We start from the raw sequence: 19,963 nt of genomic DNA on the forward strand, positions 1-19,963 counted from the left end.
AACCCCATTTTCTTGCCAATGGGGAGTGCTGTAGCAGCAGCCAACTTGAACCCGAAAAAAGCGACAAGAAGAAGTTATGGATAAAAATGGGCAGAGCACCACGAAGGCCCCATTCGTGAAGGGTGGTGAGGATGTTGTGGTGCCAGGTGGTGTCATAGGCTTTATGCAGATCAAAGAAGACTGCAAGGAGGTGTTGCCGATGGGCAAAAGCTGACCGGATAGCAGACTCCAGGCGCACCAAGTCATCCACCGTAGAGCAGCCACAGCAAAAAGCACTTTAAAAAGCGGGCCCAGGCACGGAGTCGTTTAAAGACCAGAAGAGCAGTAGAAGGATGCGGCTTGAAGTGTTTAAGAGCACGGCAGCGATCTTTTATGGCTGCAGCAATTTCCAGAGTCCACCAAGGGACCATCTTCCAGCGTGAGGAACATGAGGAAGAAGGGATTGCTGAAACAGCTGCTGTAAGGATGGCAGCAGTCAAAGTCTGGGTAGATTCATCAACACTGTTGTGTGGCAGTACAGGGGGGATGGGAACAGAGAAGGCGGCACCCCAATCAGCCTTAGATATGGCCCACCTGGGAGGGTGATGGAGCGAGATACACTAATAGAAGGTGAAAACAATCTGATAATGGTCGCTGTCACATAAGTCATTGTGGATTCCCCACTGAATGGAGGGAAGAAGGCCAGGACTGCAGATGGAGAGGTCAATGGTAGAGAAAGTGCCATGCACCACACCAAAGTGTGTGGGAGTGCCTGTGTTTAGCAAACAGAGGTCAAGCCCTGCCAGAACAGCTTCAACCGTCCTGCCCAGGACAGTAGTTGTACGACTACCCCAAAGAGGGTTGTGGGCATTAAAGCCCCCTAACAGCAGAAAGGGAGAAGGGATTTCTTGAAGAAGGGTGGTGAGGGCATGGGATGTGGGCGGCCTGTCAGGTGGGAAGTAGAGATTACAGACTGATCGGAGTGGCCAGATGGACCCTGACAGCAATGGCTTCCAGAGTGGTATGGAGGGGAACCCATTTACCAAGTGTCCTTGAGGACCAAGGTGCAACCACCACCTGAAGCCCACAAAGGGCCAATTCGGTTCCGACAAAGTGTGGAACCCATGAAAGGCGGGTGAGTAAGATTTGACAAAACGGGTCTCCTGGAGCACAATACAAGCGAGAGAGTAGAAGGAAAGAAGGGGCTGCAACTCTGGAAGGTGACAAATACCCATTACAATTCCACTGGAGGATTCTCAAGCTGGAGTCCAAAGGGGAAGCAAAGGGACCAGAGTCAGTCACGCCGCCGAGTCGCCATCCGACACTGATAAGGATGGGGTAATATCCATATAGGTGGAGTCAGACTCTGTTGGTCCATTGACTGGGGGAGGGTAAAGCTGCACCTCAGGGGGAACCAGAGGGGCCTTGCCCTTGTTCTTGTGTTTCTGCTTCTCTTAGAAGGAAGATAAGGGACAGGGTGTATACGTGGACAAGGAACAAAAATTCCTGGATTTCCCGGTTAAAAATACACTTTCTCCCGGGTGACAGTATATTTTCCCTTATTAATTATTTGAATGGTTATGGCTTTATACACGGGCGTACAATTTCCCGGCACTTTAGAAAACGAAACTCAAGGAAAAAAGACACGTTTTGGAAATATCTTTGATGTGCAGCAACATGTACGCTGCGTATTTTTGTATAACTAAAGTATATGTCAGAATTCCACCAAACATCGCATGTTACTTTCTGAATCACTGAAATCGAGATTTCGATGCATTTTGTAATCCGTTCGTAGCTTATGTCACGTGATCTCGCCAGCCAATGACAGCGGATATTCAGAGGACACGTGATGTAGTCAGCCAACAGCAACATCACTGTTACGTAACACGAACACACAACAGAGAAAGTTAATAGTTTAAATTAATATACATAGTGTTGTTACAAGAAAAGAAAAGCTTTCACATATAATATTGGTATCAAGGTGCAAAAGAAGCTAAGCTTTCGCATATACTGTTGATCTTTTTGCGCGTGTTACACTTTAAGATATATCACACAAATGTGCCAGTAAAATTTTTAATAATGACATAAATATCTGATCTTTAGGGTTCGAAATTCTTCTAAATGGCTCGTCATCAAAGAGTTGATTTTTAAATGAGAGTCAAACGGTCTGTGATTTAATAAATTCATGGTACATTCTTGCACATAGCTCAACTTACGTAAAAGGATATTTACTTTGAAAGTAACGCTTTTCAAACCACCATTCGTGATATTTTCCTGCGACCTGTAAGAAATAGGTTCATTTCAGCAGTTGTCAGAGAGCGCAGATAACAGGCGACACTGCGCTTGGGTAGCTATCATGACGTAGGAAGCCCATATGTACGTACGTGTAAAACATTGAAAGATCATAAATTACGTCACAAAAGAAAGAAGACATCAGAGGATACTGCAAGAGCATCCGAATTTCGTGAACCATATTAAATTGTGCACATTTAAAGTGCATACTTAAAGGGCACATTCGTATGTCCAGATTCCCAATGACGTAGACCTCGACCTGATAATAAGCTTTTCAGTGTGGTTTTCGGGATGTAAATTTTCTTGGAGCACCAGTACTGTATTATACCATGTTTGGTTCTTTAATATGGCATAATGCCATACGTGCTAGAAAATGCAAACATGCACTTGAAATGCTGCGAACAGTTGTAACTAGCCAGTACTGTGAAATTAAACATTTCGTTTCAAATAAATTGACTGCCTCTGCGGAAAAGGTTAACGTAAGTCAAATTTCTTTAGCAAACAGACAAAAATAACTTCATTGTTCTGCAAGGCGATTAATGCTTCACTGTTAGAAAGGTGGAACTAAAATAAAATCTGAAACTAATGACATATTTCAGGCTTCCGTAATTATTTGAATGTGTTTTAATTCACTTGATAGCTCCTGGCCACAGATATCAGATTTGTTTTCATTTGACGTGAGAGTAAACGAAGGGGAAACAGCAAAATTACTAAACGTAAACACGGGTCACGTGGAGACTACCCACTACAGCTCAGATTGCTCTGTGCATCAGCCATGGATCTACTACATTTGCGACCCGAGGTCAATACTAAAAAATCGAATTTTCAAAATATGTTCACCTTGTAGTGCACATCTTTCTGAAAAGTCTGAAACACAAAACAAACGTATTCGAGAAAATGTAAGTGCAGTGCCACGCCTCTTCATACAGCATTTTTCTACCGCACGTCCAAACTATATTCAGGAGAAAGGAAATTGAAATGTCCTGCGGTGCCTCTCCTGCTCCTAGTCGGCCGGTTTGACAGCCTGCCCCTCTTTAAAAAAAAATCTCGCAATTAATAGCGGATGGGATTACTTGTAATCGAGAGAACAAGAACTCTGCACAAAATCTGAACTCTTCATTGCCTGTTAGTTAATAACTTGCTGTTTTGTGTGACATAAAATTAAATATAGGATATATAAAACCAATACTGACAAGAGATAAGTAAGAAATTACACATTTCATCAAACCTTAGCTCCTAGAATTTTTTTCTCTCTAATCTTGCTACAGCTTTACAGGGCGTGCTTTCCTTTCTGCAGAAGAATCTATTACCTCGTAAAACGTTTTGCTAAATGAAAATTCGAAATGTCGTTATCTACTACTGGAAACACCATTAATACAAATAATACCCAAGACTGGTGTGGTTTCTCGATCTGATTACGTCTATTTTGTCACTGTCTGCTAGATAAAACAAAATAGGCCTTTCTAATATGGCAGCAATTTTGTAACACACCAAATAAACGAGACTGTTTTGGCACAAATGGCCATTTTTATACCACGACAGAATATAATCCAATAAGTACCAATATCAAATGCCTATTAGGCCTACTACAAGCAAAAAGCTTTATGTTAGGAAATAGTTTCACATTTCATTCATACGCACCAGCTTCTCAAGCACGAGATCGAAAAGTAGTATTACAAAATTTTTATATAAATTTGGAATCTTCTTATTCTACCATAATTTGTGTGATGTGCCCGTTTCTTCTCCTTCCTCGTTCTAACAAACAATCTTATCATAGTCAATTCTGTAGCTATTGCTGCCACTGTCAAAATTTGTTTGCCAATTAACTTCACTAACCCTGCCAGAATCCCTTAATTATTTTCCGGTTAGGCGTTATTACGTGTTCAAACAACACGTTTTCCGCATTACTTCCAGAATAGAAAAAAATGGCTGCTAGCCGGGGACTGTACTAATGGTCCTTACTAGTGTAGCGATCTGGCCAAAAATTTTCTGTCAAAATTTCGTTTTCTTGGATACACCTAGAAGATAATATGTAATCTTTCTCTCCTGTTATTCCTGTCAGTCGTTTATTTCCATTCTGGTAGTCTGAGTCAATGTATTTCGCTAGTAATTATTACAACGCTGATCATTCACAAACCCAATCAACCACATAATCAGACAGCGACTGGCATTCATCCGTTCGGCGTTACTCCCTCAGCTCGTATAGCCCCGTCCCCTTTTGTCTGCGGAAAGTTTATTTCTAGATGCAACGAGGATTCCCCTGACAGTGACATCACGTACACTGTGCACGCATTCAAAAATCAACTTAAAATGTGTTCAAAAATGTCCAAAAACCAACAGGGAAGCGTTTCAAAATCATATGAATAATCGATAGGCAAACGTGGGCTAGATGCTAGTTCTTTCCCTCAAGAACGTGAATTTGGCACCCCCTTTTCCCGGCAGCATCTAGCTGCTTGCTGCGACTGCTTGAACAGCCAACAGCCACATTCCTGTAGCCAGAAGCGGAAGAATCTATTACTCAAACGTGACTCAACTGCACATGCGCATGAGCCCGCACGTAACTGCTAGAACAAATTGAATGTAAACAGTTGCGACTTCATGCTCATTGGAAGCAATTTGATGTTATGAAGCACTGCATAGTCTTCCTAAAGCCTCTGACATTTTCAATTGGCAGACGCATGCATGAGCACTGTGTGTCGTCGTTGTATATGGCAAATTTCCTTTGCAATTTAAGTTATTTTCCATTTTTTCCTCTTGTTTATGTTGTATTGTTGAAGTATTATTCTGCAGTAGCGGGATACAGTAATATCCTTTGTTAGAGTTTCGGTTCTTACCAGTCATAATTACAAAAATGTAACCAACTAAAACAATGAAAATTCCTGGAATTCTAAAAATATCCCGGGTTTTCCCCGGTTTTCTCCCGGATGAAAAAATTCCCGGGATTTTCCCGAATCTCCCGGTTGTCCCGGGTCGTATACACCCTGAGGGAAGACTTCAGCGAGGGCGGGCACAGAATTACACCGAGCAATCTTGGCGCCCACCGGTCGTGGATCGCACTGCCAATGTGGAGCCGTAGATCACCTTCCAAGGGGGTGCCGGGAAGAGGAGTCCCGGGAGGGAGCTCCAGTACTGGTGGCCGCCAAAGGAGGGGAGCATTTCTGCAGCGTGGGAGGGGGAGCAGCACCCGAAGGGGTGGGTATGGGTACTGACGGGGAGGGGGAGAGGGAGGAGGAGGCTGAAGGCATGGAGTGAATGGGGTGGGGCTGGGAAGAGGAGGGGGTAGGAGGAGGAATGGACATAACGGAAGCAAAACTAGAAGACAGACACGGTATGGAGCCGGTCGTACTTTTGACCAGCCTCAGTGTAGGTGAGCTGATCTAAGGTTTTGTACTCTTGAATCCTTTCTTTCACGAACACCGGGCATACAGGCGAGTGTGGAGAATGGCGTCCATGACCATTTACAAACACTGGTGGGGGAGCACAGGCACTCCCCTCACGGAGGGGTCGCACACAGTCACCGCAGAGGGGATCAGTGGTGCAGCGGGAAGACGTGTGTCCAAACCGTAAGCATTTAAAGCATCTCATCGGTGGTGGAATATAAGGTTTTACATCACACCGATACACCATTACCTTGACCTTCTCTGGGAGGACATCCCCTCAAAGACCAGGACAAAGGCGCCCATAGCGGTACGATTGTTTGGAGAGCCTCGCTGCACACGGTGGATAAAAACAAACCCCTCACCACTAGAGGTTAGCACGGAGCTCCTCATCAGTTTGGAGAAAAAGATCTCTGCGGAAAATAATGCCCTGTACTGAGTTCAAAGATTGGTGGGGCGTGACAGACTGGGACATCATCGAGACGGCCACAAGCACGCAGGGTGTCAGATTGGGTAGCAGAAGAGGTCTTTATGAGCAAAGCACCTGACTGCATTTTACTCATCGATTCCACTTTGCCATACTTTTCTTCAATCGTCTCCATGAAAAACAAAGGCTTGGTCATGGCAAAACTTCCGCCATCTGTCCTGTTACAAACAAGGTACCAGGGGAAAGGTATCAACCCCAGCCGGTGAGCTTGACCCTCCTCCCAGGGGGGTGGCCGGGGAGGGGAAGGCTGAAGAATCAGAAGGAGTGTCACATCTGCTACCACTCTGAGACGGTCACAGAATGGTCATGCTGGTGAAGCTTTTGTTGCTTCATGCGCAAGGCGTCCACCCTAGTACCACCCACTCTGATCAGGGGCTCGCCCCACGGGCGCCACCCAGCCACAGCAAGGGCCGTATGGGGGGAGTTTACCACAAATGACACTAGCTGATGTCTACTTTAATTAGTGGTATTAGCAAAATAAAATCCATGAGAAAATATGTATTGCAATGGCATAAGCAATCTGTTACTTCAAACATCTTTGCAATTTTCTTTAGTGTAGGATGTAATGAACTATCCCTTTTACGAAACACCAGTTTTCCAAATAGAAATTTTTTTTCATCTCTACAAATCAAAATTGAAGCTATTTCATCGACAACAGATACTGTATAAGAACCATTACACAAAAAATTTACAACGTATTTAGGAGTAACACACCTTTTATTTCAGCAAAAAATATATATTTGTTTGATACTAACCTTTCCTTTTCTAAAAAGAGCTTTAACATTTTGAGGCTGGCAACGAAGAACATTATCTACTGACTTCAGGGCAGCATCGTATGCCTTTATCCTCATCTGAGCTGCAGCCAAGTTATTGAATACCTTCAACCTATCTTCTAGTAGTTCTTGCAACTGTTTTTCCGCATCCTACAAATATTTGGAAACAAATCAGTGCATAATTACTTGATCAAGCAGGAAATGAACTAATGTTCATAAGTGTACTTTTAAAAATTGAATGATTACCTCTGAAATATCTTTCTTCTCAATAGAGAATCCACCTTCAGCTTCATCCAGAAACTCTATGGCTCGCCTGTAACTCTGTATAGCAAATGAGTATTCTTGCCTGGAAAACCACCAGTTTCCTCGTTCGCGTTTTTTATCGCTAAAATGAAATACGTGTAATACATATTAAGATATTAAGTCAAAAACACTGTAATTAGTTAACATCACATTCAACCAATTTCTAAAATCATGTACAAAGTACACAATCACAAATCCTTACCCTATTTCTCTGCGTTGGGCAATGGAAAGAGATTCTAGGTCTGGTTCACCTTCGGCACTCAGTAACTCAATTGTATACATAAGCTTTGCATCTGGTGGAATATCTGGTGAGCGACCTAAATTCCCATAAGCAAATCGTGGGCCAACTTCCAGCAAAGCAACTTCACCCACATTCATAAGAGGTAGAGCCAAATCAATTCCCTGTATGACCTGCATATGAGAAAGGTTTTGAAATGAGAAGCCTTGGTAAGAAAACGAGTCCTAGATGAAAATGCACTTCGGTGTAACAACTTTTCTGTTGCATGCTGCTGTTGGTAACAGTTCACGTGATGAATGATGGGAAATGAACATGATGAATCTTAAGTTTGGTGTGGGTCTCCAGTTGCACAGCTGCTCCATAATTTCCAACAATTCATAAATAAAGTTAGCTGGTATTTTGTTTTACTCTAAGTTAAGATGACCTATTAGGTTCTATCCTAACCAATACCTGTAAAATCTTGACAGACTCAGAAAAGAAAGGGCAATATTTGTGAGAAACCTGATAAGATTGAACAATTCTCACTGGCTACTGTATACTATCACCTGTTTGGCTACAAATGGTAACCAGGTACCAATGGCAGCTTACAAGGGAAACACTGGGCATGCCATAAGTGCACTTTAGCAAGTCATAACATTATTTTGTATTTCAGCGATACAATCACAATGAAGTTCAGCTGAGTACTTACCTCAACGTCACCAATTTGTATTTTGAGATTTTCAAACTTTTCTACTACCGTTCCATCTTCAAGGCGCCCCTCTAAATTTATTTCACATATATGTAAATTTTGTGGCCTATACTCATTTTCTGCTTTTTTAATGATCTGTAAGAGATAAAAGATTATCAAATCAATCTTTGCATATTACACACACACACACACACACACACACACACACACACACAGTAGCCGAGTTTATGAAATTAATGACATGCTGTAAAAATCTTGTAAGAGGTATCTTTATGAAATTGTTCTGATAGTAATGTTTACTTTTACACATGATTCCACATAAATAAAGCCCTAATAAACAAACAAACAAAAACTGCTCACAAGCTTTTCATGAATATCTGCATGATGTAAATTTTGCTCTAGAGTAGAAAGTAAGTTTGAAAACTAATCGGCTATGTCCAAGCTCTTTTTTTTTACATGCCTGTCAACTTGCTCAATACTCAAATGTAAGGCGAGTATTTGCTTATTCCCATTACTGGTAAAACCTAGTCATGCTTCATACAAAAATAATGTATGAAAATGAAAAAATGTTAATATTTATGAAGCAATGTACTCATTCTACCCCACAGTATGATATTCTGATGGTTCACTGAACATGGAAATCTAATCCATTGTTAGCTGAGTCTATGGAACAACAAAATTTCATTTAAAATGAACTAGAATCTTGTAATCACCAGTCATTCCATGCAATAAAATCATATTTCAGAATGAGCTGCAAGGCTGCCAGTATGTCAAGACAAACACAAACATTGTTTTACACAGAAAAAAGTGAAGGAGACAAAATGAAACTTCACAGGTTGAGAGGATATGCGATATTATTTTAGTGTTTACAAAATCATGTCAAATTTGGAAAGAACTTTAGAGTATGAGTTTGTTCGTTTGTTTTAGGGCGTAAAAACAACTAAGGTCATGAGCGCCCAAGTCATAACCTTAGACCATCAAGAAGCAAAAGAACTTAAAAGAAAATTTCCATTAAGCCCAATTGACAGAAGGCAAGAGAGCTAAGAACACAGAAAATATACTGTAGAAACAGCAGAGCTCTGGAACCAAAGATAAATTTCCATCACCATATTGCTACGATAGACAAAAAGTAAAACGCGATCGACAGCCCGCGCATCTTTCACTAAAACAGCTGATAATTCAGATGGCACGAATATATGAGAATGTGAGTGGTTAAAGAAAGGGCATTTGCCCAGGAAATGGCGAACTGTCAAAGGTTGATGACAATGAGCACAAAGTGGTTGGGGGATCGCCACGAATGACAATGGCTAAAATAACAGTGCCCAATACGCAGCATAGCTAAACTGATCTCCTTCTGGCGAGAGGGCCAAGATGATGTTGGCCAAGCTGCTGGGAGAGGTCTAATTTCCCGGAGCTTGTTTCTCTGAAGAGAAGAACAGTGGTGATACCGAAGTGACACCACCTGCCACCAGATGGCTACATGGAGATCATCCAAAGAGGTGGAAGAAATAGCAGACCAAGGTAGGACGACTGCAGCCTTGGCAGCACCATCAGCAGCCTCATTTTCTGTCAGACCAATGAGACCAAGAACCGACAAACATACTGGTGGCTCCCTTAAGAGTAAGCACGTCGAACATTTCTTGGACCGATTGCACTAAGTGATGGACTATGTACAGTACACAAGGCTCTGAAAGAGACAGGGAATTGGAGCAGATGACAACTGAAAAGCCTGTGTCTCCAGATTTACTGCATGGCCTGATACAGAGCGTAGAGATCTACTGTACCAAAAATCGTCAGTACAAACGATGAAGGCACAACCAACACCACGGTCAGTCTGAGAGCCATCAGTGTACACAAAGGTCGAGAAACTTACAGTGACAGATTGAATATGGAATAATTTCCTTAGGAAGCAAACGAAATCCAATGTGAACACAGACAGTCACATGAAGCCAAAGTGGTGAAGGGTTTACACCAATCGTGGAAGGGGCAGGTAGCGTGAGGTCAAGCTGCTGGAGCAGTAGTCGAAAGCAACTACAGGAGGTAACAGAAGAGGGGCGCACTCCATACTGGCAGTCAAAGAAGTCCTCAAAGGAGGAAGCATTGGAGGGTTGGATGTACATGTCAGACAAACAGCATGTGTATCTGCTGAATAGAACACATCACATCACACCGATATGACAGCAGTAGTTCAGCAGCAGCTCCTGCATGGAGACTAAGCTAGTGCAAAAGGTGCCAGTGTAAAAGACACCAGTGCCCGTATGGATTCCACAATGGTAGATACTTAAGACAGCATTAATATCGACAGATGCATAAACATAACACCTATAGTCTAGTTTCGAATGGACAAGGGAACGGTACACACGGAAGAGGGTGGTCTGATCCGCTCCAGAGGAAGTACTGCTTAGGATACACAGTACACTGAGGGAGCAGGCACAGCAGGCAGCAAATACATGTAGGAGGACCAAGAAAGTTTCATATCAAGCACAGTCCCAGGAGTTTTGTAGTTTCTGTGAACTAAGAGCAACAGGCCCAAGATGTAAAGGTGGTGGAAGAAACCCACTGCACCACCAGAAATTCATACAAACGTTTTTGTCAGTGTAAAAGCAAAAGCCACTGCTGATACTCCATGAGTAAAGACTATCAAGACATTGCTGAAGACACCACTCAAGGAGACAAGTTCAAGGAGCAATGCAATAGACTGCAAAGTTGTCAACGAAAAGGGAGCCAGAGAACAACTTGGTCTTTCAAAAATTTTTGAAGGAAACGGGGCAGGCAGCCTCAAAAGTCCATGTGTACAGAGTACGGAGGATATCAGTCCTCCAGCATGTGCCCTAGGCTTTCTCCATATCAGAAAACATGGCCAGTCTAGTATTTCTGCGGAAAACCATTAATGACTGCAGAATGGCACACTCAAAATCCACACTGTGCAACAGTTAGTAGATTTCAAGATTCGAACCACCATACCAACTGGCCACGAATCATACATTCCATCACCTTGCAAACAGAGCTGATGAGAGAAATGGAGCAGTAGCTACAAGGAAGATGTTTGTCCTTACCGGGCTTAGGTCTAGGTACGACAGTTGCTTCATGCCACCATTTGGGAAACCTACCATCTACCCACATGCGGTTGTGCATATGAAGGAGGAAGTGCTTGCCTGTGAAAGAAAGGTGCTGCAACATCTTAATGTGAACACTGTCCAGCCCTTGGGTGGAAGATTGGGATGAAGTGAGAGCATGATGTAGCTCCCTCAGAGTATAGGTAACCTTGTAGCACTCACAATTCTGAGGGAGAAGGGTATCACCTGAGCTGCCTCCACTTGTTTCCAAGGAAGGCAGGGTGACAGGGGTTGGAGCTTGGAAACTCCACAAAATAGCTTCCCAAGGTACTGGACAGCTGTAGGGTCCACAATGACAACACCTGCTACGGTCAGACTGGAAATCAGGAAATAGACCTTTGTCCCAGAGAACCAACAGAGGTAGTGGTGGTGGTGGTGGTGGATGGTTTGTGGGAAACCCAACTGTGCAGTCATTAGCACACGTACAATGACCCAAATTTTACACAGTCCAATCTAGCCACTGTCATGAATGATGATAATGATAACAACACAAACACCCAGTCCCCAGGCAGAGAAAATCCCCAACCCGGCCAAGAATTGAACCTGAGACCACGTGATCGAGAGGCAGCAACACTAGCCACTAGACGAGGTTCAGACAACTGATTGAGGTTGCCCTGCACTAAGGAAGAGAGAGAGTGGAACTGTTGAAAGAACTAGTTAATGAAATCCAGCTAAGTTTTTTGCCATTACAAAAAATGTGACAACACTGTACATACAACTGTTTATAACGAACACAGTTCGCCATCACAGAACAAACAGTTAAAAACGCAGAGAGCATGTCTCCACGCGTGAATCTCGTTATGGCGCACCTGACCACCAGGGGACAGCGACACAGCAGAATAATGATGAAATGTGAGGTATGGAATGTTCAGCAGCAGTAAGGATAACATTTGCGAGGTACACTACCTGGTCATCACAACTGGGAAAATGTTCATAGATGGAGGGAGGAATAAAGCCTCTAGTCGGCCTCCGAAAGCTGCCGACTGAGGTTACATGTAGGTGGGGTATGAATCAGCAAACAGGTAGCACACAGGAAAAGGTCACTCGAGTACGCACCTGAACGAACCAATCAATACGATGAACAAGCTGTTGCCCTTTTTGGCCTACCGATTGCGTAGCTGGTGATTTCACAGTCTGAGCCGAAGATTTGGTGGCTTGTTGCACAGGTGGAGGAGGAGGAGACATGGATGCTACTGTGATAATGGGTGAATTTACAACTGCAGTGCTGAATTTGAGGTTACAAGTCCGCATGGCCACATTCTCCATCGGGCGAGGTGTAGGACAAATGGTACTGTAAGCACCAGATGGTAAAACACAGGGCTTTCGATTAGCCAACAATTTGTGAGTGAGAGGGTAGGGCACTTTTTCCTGCGCCCAGGTCTCCTAGACAGCCAGCTCATTGAGATACAACAGACATTCTCGGGATGAGGCTGCATGGTTGCATCAAAATTTTTCCATTATTGATATAGCAGGAAGGAGGAGGTGGGCAATCCCCTCATAAGCATCCCTGTTTCAACAGAACATCCGACTGTGGTTTTAACATTTACACTGGTTAGCAGCACATTGGGTTTGGAATGTACAGTCGAACCGTGATGACTTCATAGCCTGTTTTGATCTTAGATGGAAGCACTACTCTGTCAAACTTGATAAAAGTGCAGGTTGGCACTAAGGTTGCATCAAAATTTTTCATTATCCCACGGACTACAACGAAACCCTGATCAGAGAGTTAAGTCTGGATTTCTCTCTCAGACCATTGAGCAGCCTAGTATAAATTGTACCATGCAAAGTGTTCAGCATTCGGTGGAGCTGGGAGATTCTTTGATCTCTAGCCCTATCCCATTTACGTTTAGTAGACGTAGACTGAAATGGTGACTGGCTCATTGCAAGAAAATTCTCCATAACTGACAGCATCTCCAATAGCGCGCTCCTTCCAACTGGGTGTCCGCCCTCCGACAGGGCTCACCCGTCTTAGGTGGTTGTTCACACTTCCCGAACTCCTGATGGGGGACCAATTGGCAATTTGGAAAGGTAATAACTCACACAATCACCCCATCCTCAGTCTGGCCTGCACCAGGGAGTACATATGAACCCTGCCTTTCAGTCAACCTGGTGTTGGGAATTACGCATTACTCAGTCACCTGTTATGCTTCACACGCATGAACCGGCCTTCAGGAGAGCACAGGTAGGAAGAAAAAACAAATAGGAACTGCAAATGCTAAAGCGGAGGAAGGGTAAGAGATGGAGAACAAATGGTTCAAATGGCTCTGAGCACTATGCGACTTAACTTCTGAGGTCATCAGTCGCCTAGAATTTACAAGTAATTAAACCTAACTAACCTAAGGACATCACACACATCCATGCCCGAGACAGGATTCGAACCTGCGACCAGAGCGATCGCTCGGCTCCAACCTGTAGCACCTATAACCGCACGGCCACTCCAGCCGGCTGGAGAATGAAGAAATAAAGTAAAAGTAGTTGGACTGTTCTGATGTCAGGCAACTAAAAGCTCTGAACAATGTCCGAAAAATATCCCAGACATGTTCCCCAAGGGACAGGAAAAAATATAGGAGGACCGACATGCAACACAGAAAGGGAAAATATGCTGGAAAGGCTGGGGCCCTGTAGTACCCATGCACAATATCACCAAAGAATGGTGAGCTCTGTGTGGGAATGACCTCATTTATCAGTATGAAATTGCACCCCCTCTGGTGTGGAAACACACACCAACTAAACCACTGGATTTGGATATCTAACCAGGTCACCACCATAATCACCGACAGTGCTCATCTGGCGTAGTATGGAACAACGATTAATCACTGAACACAATGTGACACCATTCATCACCAATCCACCCTTCCCAGTCATGGCTTCTGGTTCTGCAACTGGTTATGGAATTTCTCAATTTTGAAAATAAAAAGCCATCTACTGGACCAATGTGGTAAAACAAAAACAATAAATCAGGTTACCTTCCATTCAGAAAGCTGTTGCACGCAGCAACTGTTATTGACTTGCAAATAATAGAATACAACTCAACGAACTGTGGATGAAGCCTGACCAACAGGCATTACGTGCATTGATCAATAATGATAGTGCATTGAGAATGGCTAGTTTCTAGCTGAAATCTAGATCTGCCAACAAAATTTGAAAAGGACAATTGATAGCTGAAATCTATTATTTACAAAACCAATAAATGATCTTTAAATTATTAATGAATATGACTAGTACAAAATTTTCTTCTTCTGTGTTGAGATTGTGAGTATCAATTTCAAGGTTCTTTTAAAGTAAAGATGTTTATATATATCACTTCCTCAGATCCAAACATTTTAACAGGATATCAAGATAGTGAATGAACAAGAAGTAGTCTCCTCTGGTAAGAATGATGTAGATTTTGCATCTGCAAAAGAAGAATTACATTCCCTGAATCCCCAACTATTAAGGTGGTTGTTAGTCCTGTTAAGTAGCAGCGGTCAGCTAAGTCAAATTACAAAGTGCATACCTTAAGAAAGCACAGAGAATTTATTGAACATGCGCATGATTACGCCCGAGCGAAACTAATTACCCTCTTCAATGAAAAAGAAAATTTGGAGTTTTAGCAACTTTTGAGGAATTTTTATCAAATGTCAATTCAGTTGCTGAATTATTTGCTCCTAGAATGGAATGGTGTAAATTTTAAGTTATACCAGTGCCCCCATGTAATAAAAATATTCTTTAGCGCATTACATCTGCATAAAAACACGATGGACGAAGCAAAAGGAAAGTGAACCAAAAATGGCCCATGTTCAAACTGCAGAGTCATTCTCAAAAGCAGATGAGAGTGTTCCTGCCACAGTGCCAACAAGAGACACTATTATTATAATAGATGCAGGAGAAAAAGTGGTGAAAGTGAAAAGATACATGATCCGAAGTACTGAAGAACCTTTAACCATGTATGACAAAGAACATTCAGTGTTGGAAGATCAAAATTTTATGCAGCATGATTTAAGTCGGTGGTTCCAAATCCACCTCAGTAAGTCCATTTGTGTGAACATTCTGCAGATTTTGCATTTTAGATGGTAACTTTGAAGAACCTACTTAATTCAGTGAACTGTGACACCCTGGTTGATTGTGTGAAGTTGTTTGCTGTATGTGTTGCAAGGTGAGAGACCCCTTCGCTTCAATAATGTATGGCTGTGTGAACAAATTTTTTTTTATATAAAATGAAATACAACTGATGCAACGCAAGTCAATTAACCTCCACATATCATATCAACTAATAGACTCCCTTAAGTATTTCTCAGTTTCAGGAGCAATCACTGAAATGCAAAAGAAATAGGTCAAACTGATAAGTTGCCAGTTACCAGCTAACAAAATGTTATTGCTAGCACTACTGCCACTGCTGTTTTCCCAGTGAAAATCTAAAATCTCACCATCTCCCAAAACTTGCGAACAAATTTTGCCACTATATATTTCTCATAACTCTGTTACCTTAGATACTTCTTTACCAACAGTTACTTTTGTGTTCTCTCTCTCTCTCTCCTGTCCCCTTTTCATCACAAAAGTGCACAACCTCCCAAGCAAAGAGGGGGATCTATAGCAGATTCCTTGCACAATTAGGCAATGTGTGGATTCAAGAATGCCCATGCGTGCATGCACTCTTTCCACAAATATTTGTGCATCCCCTTTTATTCCCACACGAGGAAAGAGGCATCATGTGGACATACTTTTATGTCCTTTTCCCGAGAGCACCACAGATAGGTCACTGGTATGAGCAATAGAAACTTATTTTTACAGCTTTCCCACATTTACAAAATAGCCCACCAATGCACCATTCTTCTACAGAAACAATATAGTCTGCCCACATTTCCTCACCCAGAAAGTGGATATTCATGCAAACAAAGTTGACACTCTGCACAGTGATTTATGGGAATGACCATAAATAGAAAATGCCAGTCGCTCCCTCCAACCACCTTGCTGAGTGTTAACCCACTTTGTGCGAGCAGTACTTCACAGCAGGATCCAGGGCTATTACAAGCCCCAGACACACAACCTCTGAATGCAACTTGGAATTAACATACTCAAGAACTTTGCGGACATCAAATTTACCACAAGAACGCACCAACCTCCAAATATGCTGTCCATATATAACACCACACATTGTCATATCTAAAAAGTCCAGTAGCTACTGAACATTTCACATGACAATTTTTTCATATAAATTCGCAGAAACACTTGTATTCCAGAAACATGAACATTTGACACACAAAATTGACAATTATATTCAATGAAGTAGTACTTACAGCAACATACACATGCTTCTGCAATTGCACTGACACTGTGTCTTAGCATATAATTACACTACAACCATTCCGTAACCCTATAAATTTTATTTGTTTATATTAGCTAGTTATTATGTGTGTTTATTCGATTCTTTATTGCTAGGCCTACTTCATTATTCACTTATGTACAATACCACATGCCAATTACTGTGTTGTATTTACTTATTATTCCAGTACCACATACAATGTCCAACCACCCTTCTGCCAATCACTCCATGACACTGTAGCTAAACAAATTAAACAACAAAATTTCCACCAAGGTAAGGATTTCCCACAAACCTATTACAAAGCTGTCAAAAATTTCTATTAATGAACAACAAAGTCGATATTCCATAACCAAACTTTTCTTCTGAGCTATCACTCACACATGTAGTCATAATTTTTAATTTAAGCAATATATGTATCATAAAGAGTAAATTGCACTGATACACACAGTCATTTCTTCCATTACCTGAATCACTACAACAAAATGAAAGGAATTATCTTTTGTGCAGACAGAACACATTTATCAAGAACTTACCAGAACTTTTAGGTTTCAATGTGAATCAATCAACCTACAGTTTACAGGCAATACTAATGCAACACTATAATGACAGTAACTCAATGAAAAAGTTTCTAATACTCTCCTGTGGAGGAAAAATAATGCGGGATGATTTCAGAATGATTTAAGTTAGCAAACAGAAGGTTATGGCTTTGATCTCTTCCTCTTTTCTGGTCAACACTATACATTTCATGCTGCAATCAGTATTCACGTATTAGTCTGCCATTTCTACAATATCCATTTCACTGTCCCTCACTTAAAGAGGTCATTTTCAAACTTTGAAGTAGGATTTTTCAGTTTGAAGTCAGATTTTTAATGTTTGTCAATACAGATGATATAAAACATCACCAAAGCTTCGCTTCATATTAAAACTTATTACCACTCATATAAGGTCTTTCCTTCCTTTCTGCCAATTATGTGAGGCACCAGGGCAGAAACAATGTACTGAACAAACCTGTTTTCTGGGTACCATTAATTCAATTTTTATATTATATTAACAACCCACAGCTCCTACAGTAATTTAGTTTGAGAGACTAAAACCTCCAAATGCCAGCTACTTTACCATTTCTTACTGTGTAAACCATAATTAGTATAGTGTCCAAAGCATTGTAAAATCTCTGACTGCTTAGTATAGCAATCTGGTGCATTGCTTGCATATACTTACACAAGCATTACAGTTTCTACGCACAAATGTCGTTAACTTACACAGCTTTTGCAAAAATGTATCAGCAGTAGTTTTAAACCATCACCTCTTCATAACTTATAAATTATTAGCACTAATTATAATGTTTGCATAGACATATAAATAATTTTTATGAAATATCATCATGAATGTTTGGCAAATATCAGTTTTACTTGACATTAACTGCAAAAGACTCCTGAAAGAAATATTACATACCTTCTTCTTAAGATGTCCACTGCCCAAAATATCCAGCCATTCATCTTCGGTTTCATCCTTTGATACTGGTAATTCAGATCTTTTATCAGTGTTCTCATCTGTCTCCTCTTGTTTACCAGACGTGTCTAATTTTAAGTCTTCCTGATTCTCTCCTAGATGTGTGTTTCCAGCTACTGCAGGTGATTCAGTTTGTTTTTTCTCTTCCACAGAATCTCCTTCACTTTTATTCAAAGCAGAATGCTTGTCCTCAAACTCAATTTGTTGCTTTCTTTCTACAGGGTCCTTTTTATCACCTTCATGTGAAACAAATTTTAGATGTTTTTCACTTTCTGAAATTTCATCACTTTCAGTCTTTGTTTGGATCTCGGACTTTTCATTAGATATAAAAGAATTATTACTATTCTCACTACTCTCTTTCACATTTTCATTCTCAGATTTCTGTTCACTCGGACCTAAAGACTCTCTTTGTTGCACATTCTTACTGTTACTTGACCAGTGATCATCAGATCTGAGATCTGCATTTTCACCGAGTGTGAGTGAATTATCATTTGATTTAAAGTCTTCAGCGTCAGTCTTATTAATTTGGGGACTTACTTTCAGTACATCCATGTTGGTTTGTAGATTAGTATTATCCGAGTCCTTTGCTACCTCATCTCTGAGCACTGAATCACTTGTTTTGTCCGGAGCAGCGATACTTCCATCATTTGACTGTGGAAAGGTAAAACTGTTAATACCATCACGATTTTCTTCGGTTTCCGTTGCTGTTTGTCCGTTCTCTGGCGCAATTTTGCTCGATGTTTTATTAAGCCCATTCTCCCCAATGTCCACACTACCTGAACTATCTTGGCCACTGACATTAAAAGCAGAATTGTGTGTCCTTTCAGCAACACCTAAATCTTCATTTTCACTTGCTTCGCTGGGCTTCCCAACATTTGTATTGGCAGCTAATAACCCTTCCTCTGTTGGTACGTTCGTTCTGCTTTCATGAAGGATAAATTGATTAACGTCGGTCGCTGAAGGCACAAATTTATCCTTCCTCACGCCCCCACCGAAAAGAAAATCCTCTGGCTGGTGTTCAATGTGCCTGTCTCCCATAAAACCAAGCTCTTCACTGCTACGTAAATTTTCCATCATTCCCAATTCGGCATGTTGCTGTGGTTTAGAATGCTCCGCTGAACTCGACACGAATCTGTCGGTATGAATGTGATCGCCACTTTCCATATCTGTGCGACAAATTAAAAAAAAATGAACATTCATTACTAATGCAACGTACAATTTGCGCAGTTAGGTTTAGTACTTTTAATTTGAAGATAAATAACCACCCCATTGGTGAAGCAATAACTTAAAACAACACATATCTTCAGCGACTTACTTTCCGTACGTAATTCATAAAATTGGATATTAAACATTTCTTTTTAAAAATACAGGAACTATAAAAAAGCCGGACGAATTAACGAAACATCCTATGACATTTACAACAGGAATATGAATCATACTATACAAACCAGGAGTTTGATAATCACTAATTATTCGGTGCAACCGCGTCGCGTGATAACGCTATACACAATTTCGGTGGGTATTTCAGGCACTACTGTCAACCACAAACTTCTACGAAACCGAACCCGTAACACGCCGCATTACTCACAAACATTCTTACTTAACCGGGAGGTGATTGGCAAAACTTTACAGTTCCCAAAGATATTATTTTCGCGATTCCAAAGTTACGATAGTCGAAGAGGATAGGCCATGAAAAATCATATTTGAATACATAAAGAAATTATAGGGTCACATTACGAGGTTATGCTTGTAATGGGTTAAATAGTGATTAACTCTTTAAGGCTACAGTAGGAACAAAAGGTTTCTTTCTATGCAAAACAAATATCTACTCAACGGTCAAATTTCACCTGATTAATATCAGCAACATTTGTGTTTAACTGGGATTGTATGCGCGTAACT

General features: G+C 41.4%; 1 protein-coding gene across 1 annotated transcript in view; it reads right to left on the reverse strand.

Annotated features, from left to right (window-relative positions):
* The window catches only part of LOC124612435 (peptidyl-prolyl cis-trans isomerase FKBP8-like), a 67,840-nt gene extending 48,143 nt beyond the window's left edge, over nucleotides 1-19,697 (reverse strand). The window contains exons 1-6 of the mRNA XM_047140645.1: nucleotides 19,513-19,697; nucleotides 18,008-19,230; nucleotides 8,138-8,272; nucleotides 7,414-7,622; nucleotides 7,155-7,293; nucleotides 6,891-7,058 (exon numbers count right to left, since the gene is read on the reverse strand). Coding sequence (XP_046996601.1) covers nucleotides 6,891-7,058; nucleotides 7,155-7,293; nucleotides 7,414-7,622; nucleotides 8,138-8,272; nucleotides 18,008-19,228 — 1,872 coding nt within the window. The 5' untranslated portion in view covers nucleotides 19,229-19,230; nucleotides 19,513-19,697. The remainder of the gene's footprint in view (nucleotides 1-6,890; nucleotides 7,059-7,154; nucleotides 7,294-7,413; nucleotides 7,623-8,137; nucleotides 8,273-18,007; nucleotides 19,231-19,512) is intronic.
* Between the last annotated feature and the right edge of the window lie 266 nt (nucleotides 19,698-19,963).

Source organism: Schistocerca americana, chromosome 4, assembly GCF_021461395.2.
Source record: "Schistocerca americana isolate TAMUIC-IGC-003095 chromosome 4, iqSchAmer2.1, whole genome shotgun sequence".
NCBI lineage: Eukaryota > Metazoa > Arthropoda > Insecta > Orthoptera > Acrididae > Schistocerca > Schistocerca americana.